Source organism: Xyrauchen texanus, chromosome 4 (assembly GCF_025860055.1).
Source record: "Xyrauchen texanus isolate HMW12.3.18 chromosome 4, RBS_HiC_50CHRs, whole genome shotgun sequence".
In the NCBI taxonomy this organism is placed as follows: domain Eukaryota; kingdom Metazoa; phylum Chordata; class Actinopteri; order Cypriniformes; family Catostomidae; genus Xyrauchen; species Xyrauchen texanus.
The window spans coordinates 5,406,332-5,418,740 of NC_068279.1; the positions used below are offsets into that span (position 1 = coordinate 5,406,332).

The window sequence follows — 12,409 nt, forward strand, 5'->3', positions numbered from 1 at the left end:
CCAGCTCACAGAGGCATAAAAGGGGGAGAGGGGGGAGATATGAAAGAAGAAACAAAGAAAACCGTCTGCACTGTCTAATTGGACTTTGTTGTTGGGGAAAGTTGTTGTTTTATGTGCTTTGAAGAGGAAGTATAGGGGAATCATTCATTGTGGGCTGCTGGCCACAACTTCCGAGAGTACACGCATTCGTAAACATACACATGTGACCAGCGTTACATGCGCCTGCAGACTGTGTATGTGTGTTTGTGTTCGTTTACTATATTAGTTGAGAATTAATTAAATTGCCATTTCATACCTTTCTTTTTTAATCCCCTTTTACTCCCAATTTGGAATGCCCAATTCCCACTACTTAGAAGTTCCTCTGGGTGGCGCGGTTACTCACCTCAATCTGGGTGGTGGAGGACAAGTCTCAGTTTCCTCTGCTTCCGAGACATTTAATCCACACATTTTATCACATGACTCGCTGTGTATGACACAGTGGAGACTCACAGCATGGGAGGCTCATGCTACTCTCCGCGAACCACGCACAACTTAACACGCACCCCGTTGAGTGCGAGAACAACTAATCGCGACCACGAGGAGGTTACTCCATGTGACTCAACCCTCCCTAGCAACCGGGTCAATTTGGTTGCTTAAGAGACCTGGCTGGAGTCACTCAGCACACCCTGGATTTGAACTCGCGACTCCAGGTGTGGTAGTCAGCGTCGATACTCCCTGAAATACCCAGGCCCCCACATCATACCTTTCTAAGAGTAAAATAAAATTTAAAGGCTCTGGATGTATAAGAAACCCTTTTATATAAGGCCAGCTAAACATTTGGACACACATGACCGAATCACAATCTTAAAAACCATTTGATCTGAAGGCTTTCGCTCAAATGCTTGAAATTAGTTTGGTAGACAATGACCAAAAAGTAAATTGTGCCTATGAATTAATTTCTTTACAAAATGAGAAGTTATATTAATAATAAGAATTATTATTGTATTCAATAATATATATATATTTTTTATGATACAGTATGACTACTTTGAAGAAGCTAAAATATCAGATAGTTCTTACTAAAAATGGCAATCCCTACATAATTCCCAGACTTCCATTTGAGTTATTTCACAGTTTTGTTGACTCTTATTCTAAAAATAAATGATATGTGTGTCTCAACTTTTGACTGCTATTGTACACAATCGTTCTTAAACACTAAGCAGAATAACATACAGTAATTCATGCATTTAGAGTCTTTAAATCATCCAAAGACTTAAAGTGACCGCTTTGGAACAACAGTATAGTCTAATATTCCAAATGAAGTAAATGCAGTCAGTCTAATAAACACATTTTGTATATTCTACCAGGAGTGGTGGTGGCGTAATGGGCATAACTGTTAATCAGAAGGTCACTGGTTCGATACCCACAACCACCACCATTGTGTCCTTGAGCAAGGCACTTAACTCCAGGTTGCTCTGGGGGGATTGTCCCTGTAATAAGTGCACTGTAAGTCGCTTTGGATAAAAGCGTCTGCCAAAATGCATAAATGTAATGCATAAATGTACCAAAAACAGCATTAGGCCTATATGCCATATTACTCTTTCTTTAGTATTGTTTCACTCTCAGACCTGTTTTATTTCTCCTATTAATACAAAAGTTTGTTTTAAAGCAGGAAATATTGTTGGGTTTGGGCAGACAGTGTAATCCTAATGGAAAACAGACAGAACAATGAGCGGTCTTTGAAATGTTCACCTCATTCTGTGGTACTTTTGATGATCTGGGCATTTCCTCTTTTTAGTTCCTGTCCAATTTCCATCTCCAAATTAAGCAATGCTGCACTGAACTGGCAACACACTGTATTTCCTCTTTGAAAAGTTACGTTTGTAGGTTTGTTTGGAAATGTATCAGTAAGGTTTTGTTTATGATGGCCTTCTAATACAACTCATGTAATGAGAAGTGATTATAAGAAAGAAAAAAAACATTAAATGTTACTGTGGTAATTTTTACTTTATTCATAAGATGAACATTACAGCCCCTCATACATGTTTTTTTATATGTATATATATATAATGCTCATAAATCATGCCATTACTGGTGTAAAAATCATGATATCATGATGAATATCAAGTACTTTAGTACCCAAACAATATATTCAAAATTCACAATTGCAAAGAGTTGGCTATTTCTATTCTACTATTTCTGTCAGATTCACTAAAATATTCTTAGAAGCATAAATGTTCATGAATGTAGATATGTAAAGTACGATATATGTCAGAAATGGTATATGCAAGTGTTTCATATTAATTACACGTTAGCCAAAAATGTGTGAATCATAGACGTGTAACTGAGAAGTTGATGTATATTCATTGTAAGCACTAATAATGTTGTCATTATGAGAACACATTAAAAAAGTTATAAAAAGAAGTTAAGAAGTGAATGTCACATTTATTTTCACAAGGCAATAAGAAATAAATAAGTCAATAACAATAAATAAATACCATTAAATAATAGCTACAACAAACATGTCTTCATTTAACACATCAAATCTTCAAGGTGAGCTTCAAGTATTTCTGTGAGCGTTCTGCAACACACATGATCATTGTCACATCCTCACACTGAGTTTAGTCTACTTGTAAATGTCTACAATTCAAGAGAACTTCAATTAAATCTAAATGAGCCATTCAAGTTTCATTCCATTATAAAGTCAAAGTCAGTCCATCAAATGTCTCCTCAGCTTCATCACCTCGCCCGCTCTTTCGAGGTTCTCCAAGCACCTCTTGGTACCACAGGAGCCTTGTTCTCTTCCACCTTTAAACCAAGAAGGTTCAAAGCCGTGATTTTGTTCCTCCACAGTCTATTTCTCAGTTCGTTCAGTTCTCTGAGCCAAGTGTGTGGTACACCGGGTAGAGAAGAGCCACCACATATCCATTCCTCCGGCTTTGCTGGTAGAGAGCTGTCATGTCTTCTTCCCAGCGCGAGCTCGGGCATGTAGTGTTCAGAAACCAAGAGTTCTCGACCTCCTTCTCGTCGCTGCTGGCCTGGAGCTGCTTGTGAGGTGTCTGGGTGAAGTCCTCCAGACAGTTCCCCATCATCTCTCTGGCTTGCTCCTCTGGGGACTGGAAGGAAAGAACGTTGTATGATGTGGCATCGGTGAAGGCTGGTGCTTCACCCTGCGTGGTCTCCACGGATTCATCCTCAGTGTAGATCTGCATTAAGACCACCAGGCACAGGATGAGCAGCCAGCGTTTAGCAGGGCTCTTCTCGGGCGGTGGCAGATATTTGCGCACTTTTGAGGGGTACATGACCCTGGTGTTCCTCTTGCGAGGGCGCACCGGAGCTCCGCGGCCAGGGAGCGGGTGCTGCTGCTGCGTGATCCGCTCGAAGGTGAAGATCTCCGGCTCGGTGTTGCGCGCCACGATCGGTCTGAAATCAAACTGCGGCGTCTGCGTCTGGTAGAAAGAGTTTGCCGGTAATGTGAAGACCATGCTGTCTGATCTGGATAACATGTTTAGTTCAGGTCAGTTCTGCGTGCTTTGCTCTATGTCAGCCGTTGCCTAGTTCGCAGATTGACTTTTCTGACTTCAGCTTGAGGTTTATATATTTAGATTTTAAGAGACGCCCATAAAAAGGCCACACCTTTCACTCAGCTTTAGTCAAGACGGAAAATCCAAGATTTGAACGAAAAAATTCCTGCTTTTTAACTCTGAAGTCTTTAGATATATGAAGTCAACTCACTGAGAGCTGACTCTGCTTGCATTCAGTTAATAATACACGTTATAAAAGTTATTTCACTTTAACATGTTGTTATGTTTTACTTGACTAGATCAGCAAAACCACCGTCTTAAATTTGGTTCCAGATAAATCTGAAAATTATTTTACAGTCTGATGCCATATGATAAACTTTATAAGATCAAAGACCTTTTTATTACCTAGTTCTTTTGTAAACCATTGAGTTTTTGCTCTAAAGACCACAGATCCAAATACACTGATCAGAAGAAACTTTAGCCTACTGTAACATGTACTGTAATATATATATATAGTCAACTCAAGTATCATGAAAAGCAGTTGAAAAGAGTTGAAAGAAAGAATGGGATCTTTGCTAAATATATGTGGTACTGCAAAGAACTAGTTCACTCACAACTAAATTGTTTTATTTTTAATAGTGTATCCCATCTTTGCTTATATATAATACTCAAATCTGTAATTATTCATGTTTATTATTCATGAGTTAATGAGAACAAATGTGATGCCAAATATTATAATCTTTTATATTTCCAAATTTGTAAATAAATAAAGTTATAATAAATGTTTTTACCATTTATTTGATTGTGGTTTATTTTATTTATTTATTTATGTGTTTTAACATTTGTGGGGGATGATAAAAATTATAATTTATTGATGTAATTAAGCTCACTTTTCCTCTTGTTGCACCATGCAATTCAGTATTATTTAACCAAAAAGCATCAATGTGAAACTCCTGTTAAATCAGTATATTAACTAAGCATGTTCTAAAAAATTAATAAAAAACACTGTAAGTGTACTGCATTAACAGAGCTGGGGTGATGTGAAAAGTTTGGAATCGAGCCATGCAGAATATGTGCCACACTTCACATCAGAGGCTTGGATATTTGGTTCAAGGCTTGCTTCGAAGCAATGCAGACATGGAGAGATTTCCTTACGGGGATTTTCATAGGAATTACCATTCAGAAACGTATTAACCACAAAATGACAGTGACAAAAATATTACTGTTATTGGTTATATCTCATTAGTAAGGAGCAATATCTAACATTGACATCAAGCGTTTAAAATATTGGAGAGAGTAGTCTCACCCTCCCCCTCCTCCCCAGGCTCAAAGCTCACAGGTTGCCAGGTTGAGGACACGCAACAGGAACGAGCAAACTGACAATGGCAAGCGACTAGGCTTACACTGTAAGTTGATCAGCTAATGTGTATGTTTGCAAGGTTTTTATTGTTTGCAAATTATAAACCAGCTCATATGGATTTTTTGTATAACTCTGTCAATGTTAGCTAGATGTATTACTGGCTTCCATGGCTTTAGCGCGCTGTATTTGCCCGCTAACTTGTTTCACATCTGGCAACCTGGGTTGTCGAAATACTGGCAGTTGGCGGGATCACACAGGCCAAAACACAAACAGAAATACCGGCGCAGAACAGACATTTCAAAGTAGAATATAAGGCCAACTTCAGTTGTCTGTGTTGCTGGTCGCTCCACACACAGTATGTATGATGCAAATTCCATCATCAGCACAGTCTGCGCAGACTGTCTACATGATTTTCTTGGCATGCAGACAGTTCCCATCCATGTGCATCGTCGGCACATGCGCCTGCTGTGGACTGTACCAAAAGCAGTGGAGGGCTGTGCATTTAAAGTCTAGGCCTTCAGTGTGATTCATGCCATTAAGGAAACACAGTTTCACAATGAATAATACACCCTATGCCTTTGGGCATCATACATTAATAATACCAATTGGCATTTTAAAAACGCGTCCACGCACGAAAGCCAGAGCTTGAAACGACACTTAATGCTCAAACAAGCCTGATTTTAACTGCAGCATGACTGCTTTGTGAAATGAACATCTCCCAAACAGACATTCAAAAATCCTAATTTTTCATATGAGTCTACCAAGGAGGTCTATAGTACCTGGACAAATCTATCTAATAATATTTGCGATTTAAATGTTGCTTGCAATACATTTCATTTGGTCAGGGTACACGGTTATGCTGCGTTCCATTCAAGTTGGATGAGGAATATTCCTACTTGACATCTCTGACCATAAATGCATTAGATCCACGATACTCGGAACTGCAACGCTCCCGTTAGCTTAGCAGGGGTTTGACTCTCATTAGAGATGTCTCCTAGCAACCCAACTGATAAACAATGCTGCAGCGCTAGCATTTGTGCTTCAGGTGTACGATTATCAAAAGAGATTATAACGTTTTGTACACCGGTTTATGCACTTTTCCTAGTAGGAAGTTTTAAAATCTGACTTTCCGAGTTGAATGGAACGCAGCACTACTTCTCAAAACTTGGTCCGACACTGAATGCTCAACAGTCTAATTTACACTTAGAAAACTCCTGATGTTGCTATAACAATATAAAAAGCACTTGCCAATTTACTTGAAGTGAAAATCAGTCCTCCTTTCCTGTTTAATAAATTAAGCAATAACACGGTCATGCAGAACAGCTCGTGTTTTTAAATCCGTAAGGATCTCTTTCTAAATGGCAATAACAGCAGTGATGAATGCCGACTCGTCAGCAAGATCTCGCGCTTTTCACTCTTGAATTACGTACATCACTTATAAGCGTGATTGCGTCACTCAAGGCCAGCTAGAAGGCCTTGACCGGGACATATACTAAAGATCACACCCACCAAGAACAATCAATCTGATTGGCTGATGAATCTGACAGTCTGACTTTAGATGCCTATACATTTGCATTGTGGAGGGATTCTGTGGAAATTCTGAAGGCCTGATGGGGCGGAGCTCAGACTCACGTGCTGCTTCGGACATGCGATTTGTGAAAAAGTTGTCACACTTTGCATGTAAGCATCAAGGAATACATTCTGACTGGATAAACTTTTAGTTTTTCTCTATGTGAATGTAGATTAATTAAGAGTGGAAAGCGAATAGAAATACATAGGCGATTGAGAATGAAAGGATGACTGCTGGCCCTGAGCAGTGGCGGATTTAGGCATGGGCGACATGGGCAGACACCCAGTTTTGGGGCATTCTCATTTAGAATATCCACCACACCCCAGCGGGTCTACAACTTTGGAGTCATGTTGAAGTGGTTTTCAACCAGGGCACCAACCACACTAGAACCGATACTGGCCATGAGAATTTTCCACTGACTAAAAGAGTATGACAAAACAGTCATAGTGGGCTTGCATCGAACACTTTCGTGTGCGCTCGCGGTCAAAAAAGTATACTTTGAAAGTCAACATGGTCAACCGGGTGCGATCCAATCCGGAACTCTAAAAAACAAAGTATAACTGTGCTTTTATGGTTATATGTATATAATATAGACATTATTTTGAATTCATTGAGCGGAAAACAACTTTTCTGTGAAATGTGTTTTAAGAAGTAACGTAAAAGTCAAGTAATTAGTAATGTGATTACTTTTCAATTAACTTCCAATTAAGTAATCTAAATCTACAATTTCAGAGAAGTAATTAGTAATCTGTAATTGATTACTTTTTGAAGTTACATGCCCAACACTGGTGACCACTTGTTGCAGTGTAATAAATACACTTTCCATCATACATTCATATACATTTTTATCTAAAATCTTGATGTTGACTAAAAAAAATACAGGATCTCAATTTCAGTTATATTCCTTTGACTTTTGATTTCCTACTAAACAGATTTAGTCTTACCTTCCACAAGATATAAATGTTGTTGTTGTCAAGCACCCATATGGACAGAATTATTTAGTCTAAAACTTGCCTTTATTTTGGAAGCTAGAAAAACATAGCTATTTCAGTTTGACCAGTCTGAACATGTAGCAGTTTACAGTCAGCTAGTTTGTGGGTCAATTTAGATGCACAAAACTGAAAGAAGCAAGTGACCTTTTCATTAAGCTTACTGGCCTCATATGAACTGATTTCCCCCACTGATGCTGTATGAATAAGTGCTTCCGTCCAATCAAATACCATTACCTGCATTTCTCACTCTCTGTGGTTAGTAGGGTTTCTGAGCACGGGTTGAGGAATGTCTGCTCCGGGTGAAACCTCGAGTCTGGCATCACTGCCTCCGGAATGGCATGTTTACTTTAGGAATGGCAGCGGGCGCTTTACTTAACACTACTAAAATTCACACACATACTTTTCACACATTTACAGGTATGAGGGTGTATACTCTTGTAGGTGTGAGCCTCGATCAGTGTGACTTCATGGTTTCAGTGGTATGGAGCAATGTAGCTTGGTATGTAGAGTATGTGGTGTTTGAGCATTGTGCTTGTGTCTTTAAGCTGAGCTGGTTTTGCTTCAGGACCCATATAGTATTTAACATTGGACATCAAGTGGCAACCCAACACATTACATAAATCGTTTATAGTAAAAAGTAATACAAATATTCTTGGCCAAACACTGAAATGGATTAATATTATGCTATTTTACGATGTCATGTGAGGTGTTTTCCAGATTAATTTGCAGTAATATACCTTGGACAGCAACAACATTTTTTAATTTGATCAAAAGTTTATACACTGAAAATTTGTGTCTGTTTTTCCATTTCTAGGAAAATATCTAAAGATCCTTAAAACCAGGTGCATTTACTTGAGAAGCAAAACTGTTTTCAGATAATTTATCTTGAATTAATTTTGACTTGTCCTCCGTTTCTTTAAAAAAGTCTAATAAAAAATAACAAATTAACTAACTAATAACTAAAACTTACTGATAAAAGTAAAGGACTTACAATGGAAGTGAATGGGGCCAGTCTATAAATTGTATAATAATCACAGTTTCAAAAGTATAGCCTCAAAATGTAAACATTATACGTGTTAACATGATTTTAGTTTGATTAAATCGCTTACTAACCTTATCTCTGTAAAGATATGTCCAATATTACAACTTTGTTGTCATGACGGCATAATGCTGGTAAACTGGTAAACGACATAACACAGATTTTATCACCCTAATATCGTGTTAACACATATAATTTGTACATCTTGTGGCTATAATTTTGAAACAGTGTGTATTTTAACGTTTATAGACTGGCCCCTTCACTGGCCCCATTGTAAGTACCTCGCTGTAACCACGATTTTTCTTTTTAATAAATGAGGGATGAGTCAAAATATTTTTTTTGTACTAATCAACATTATGCCAGTAGAATGCTGTAGATTTAGCTTGACTAGCATTGAACCTGGAACAATCGTTTAACAGGTGGTGAACAGCGTTTCGATTGCACCAGTTCAAGTTACCATTCTGACGGCAAATGTTAAAGTCCATTTGAGGTGGTTTCTAAGATTCATAGAGTTCCCATCAAGAAGAGTTTAGTTTAATCTGATCTGACTGTTGATTCTCATAGGAGGGAACAGTTCTCATGGGCCTATTTCGCTGGCCTTGTGTTCTAGCAACGCTAACAGATGCAACTTGACAGGCAGAACAGTGCGCATTAGAGATCTAGGATTGTTAGCGAGATGTGGGTCATTGTTCGAGGATAATTCTCATTAAAGTGTCTCATTCATGTTCCCACTGGCCACCCGAGTGTCTACGTGCTGATTATCATGACAATCAAACGTCTTTTATTTGCAATACCCATCGGTAAAGAAAGGGGGCAACTTGTTTCACTTTCAGTTTGGAATGAAATGCATTTACGGCAACTGTGTATTTTTCAAGTAGTCTTTACATTCATTTATTTTCTCCACAAATTCTCATTACTGTTACATGTCTGAGTGTTTTACTTACAAATACTACCATGATGAAATGCTTTACAATTTAAATAATATTTTACAGTAATTTTATTTTAATTTTACTTTATTTCTGGAGTGGAGTAACTGGAGTGGTGGTGGCGTAGTGGACTAAAGCACATAACTGGTAATCAGAAGGTCGCTGGTTCGATCCCCACAGCCACCACCATTGTGTCTTTGAGCAAGGCACTTAACTCCAGGTTGCTCCGGGGGGATGGTCCCTGTAATAAGTGCACTGTAAGTCGCTTTGGATAAAAGCATCTGCCAAATGCATAAATGTAAATGTAAATTTCATTGCATTGGATTGGACTGCATTACAGTTATGAGAATGCAGATTTTGGTTAAAATATGTCATGTTTATTAAGACTTACACAAAGAAACACTTTTAGGATAAAATAATATGACAGTACTCTAATATGCAACATTATTATAACATAAGAGTGCTGAAGAGCACAAATACAATTGTGTTTAATAGATCCCTGGATTTGGATATACATCTATTTATAGCTTGGAATGTCTCTTTTGTGTGAACGACAATACCTAACCTTTGCTAAACAATTCAATTGTCAAAGTAGGTGTGTAAGTCCTGTATAACTGACACACATACTGTCACAATGGATTACCATAATGGATCTTGAAATGCGTCAAAAGAGTTTGAAATATTAGCTCTCCTTTGACAAATCTACCCCAAGCCTGTCATTTAAGCCAGGGTGGATCAAGATCAAACGTTGTTCCGTCATTTGACGCTTTGATGTTTAAAAAATAACGGCTATGTAAAACTTGTCACTCAACCCGTGGCAAAACTATCTGCACTCCCTATGACCATAATGTGCAGTGGTCATTAGAAATGCTAAACCAAAGATGACCTGCAAGAGAGCGCAACAGTGCCCGCCCACTTATTCAGGCTTCCATAGACTTTTCATAAAATCCTTCATATAAGAGTTATAAGCCATGAACCAACGCAAACAGCTCTGAGGTAAATCACAACACCGCAAACGTTGTTATGAGGCAAAAAATAATTTGAATACAGGACAAAAAGACAAAGGCACTAGACTGTGTACAATACATGGGCACAAACTTAAAGCAAGACTTCCCATGAAGCATTGCGAATGATGTCATTGAAGAATAAACAATGGGAATATCTAAAACTACTGATTGTAGGTTGTTGATTACAGGTATAGAAACATCTTATTTTATGGTTATTGAAAAATATTCCTATATTTTGCTTATAAATAGATAAGAGGTTTAAGGGTGAAGAGTCACCGACTCGATTCCGAATTGGGCTGTCGCTCTGAGGCACGTTTCGTGGGCTTTGTTGACCGTGGCTCTTTGATTGGTGAAGCATTCTCTGATGTACCATGGGTAATGTAGTTGTTTACCATGAATTTGTTTATCAAACACGATTTTTAAACAATGAAGTTGAAATAATGCAGATGGATGCTTTCATCGGAAGCATAAACCATCAATGAATAACCTCGTAGCTCACGGTAGGTCTGCCTACAAAGATTTATAGGTTAGTTGAAAAACAATTAGTCTATGGGATAAATTAATGGTATTTTTACTTATGGAACCAGACTGTTATTTTATACCGATTAAGAGGGTTTGTCTATATACTTGAACCGACACTTCACGCCTACCGCCTTAAAAATGTTACTGACCAATCCTACCTTAGTAACTGTTGTCATCCGCCATAATATCAGACACACTTTTGCTCTTTTCTAATGTAAGTCCATGGAAGCTCTGTGTGTTTGGTCAGTTTTAAACAGAATTGTACAGAAATTATCGAAAAATACAGTGCCGGGCCAGTTATACTTGTGACTCAAGGCACCCAGAGAATACAATGTTAGACAAAACTTGAGCAATGTAATTCTGTGGAATAAACTATGTGTTTGCCCTTAGTTTCAAATGAACATTTATAAAGTAAGTTTGGACACCTACATTTGCGTTAAGGTAAATTTATGTTAATAACTTCATTTTCTAAGTTCTGACTTCATTTACACATTTATATAGTTAGTAGTTCACAGTATAGTCAGAAGTGGAAAGTAACAAACTACAACTACTATCATTACAGTACTCGAGGACATTTTTCTACTTTTTTAAGTATAAATAAATGAGTATGTGGCAGGGCGGAGGGCGGGGCCGGGTCGTGATCCTACACACCCGGTCCCGTATTGGGCTAATTATGCCTCCGTGAGGTTTAAAGGCTGACTGCAGAGGGCCGTGCGGGAGAGAGAGATCGTTAGCTGACATGTCCGTCATGTGTGTTTGTGTTGTCTTTTAAGTTTTCCATTAAACTATGATTTATATTGTCAAGCCGGTTCTCGCCTCCTCCTTGCCCATCGTTTAACTGTTTTACAGAGTACTTTTACTTAAATACGAGTCGATTAAAAATTAAGTATTCAACTTCGCTACAGATATTTTTCACCAATTACAAAAGACAAAAAAATACATAATATTTCGGAATTTTTGGGAAGAAGAAAGTTATAAGCGTGAAATCTGTTTATAAACTAAAACGCACTGTGCGCGGCACGACAGAAGCCTGCTGGGCACAGCATCATGAGCACAGCAGCTTGCATAAACTGCCAACTGTGTCCTCTCTTGTCTAGCTTCTCCAAGACTTTCTGCCCTTACACTATACAAGAACTGTAATTCTATCAGGAAGACTTGCAGACTTGAGTGAAATTTAAGATGACATTTATTTGATGAATATAAAACAGAAGGCCCCGTCTGACGGTCCGAAGAAGTTGTACTGTCATATCCTGCCGGAGATAGGAGGCAGGAGCAAGGAGCCTTCCCCCGTGCAGGACAGGACTCAACTTGTGGTGTTGAAGTGGTGGAGGTTGTCGTAAGCAACCTCCGTAAGCGGAGTGGTGATGGTGTAGTGGTGATGGTGTAGTGGTCTAAACCACATAACTGGTAAACTGGTAATCAGAAGGTCGCTGGTTTGATCCCCACAGCCACCACCATTGTGTCGTTGAGCAAGGCACTTAACTCCAGGT

General features: G+C 38.5%; 1 protein-coding gene across 1 annotated transcript; it reads right to left on the minus strand.

Annotated features, from left to right (window-relative positions):
- Positions 1 to 1,975: 1,975 nt before the first annotated feature.
- Positions 1,976 to 3,555, minus strand: LOC127643308 (uncharacterized). The gene has a single exon (XM_052125990.1). The coding sequence runs from the start codon at positions 3,483 to 3,485 to the stop codon at positions 2,850 to 2,852; it is 636 nt and encodes a 211-aa protein (XP_051981950.1). The 5' UTR covers positions 3,486 to 3,555; the 3' UTR covers positions 1,976 to 2,849.
- Between the last annotated feature and the right edge of the window lie 8,854 nt (positions 3,556 to 12,409).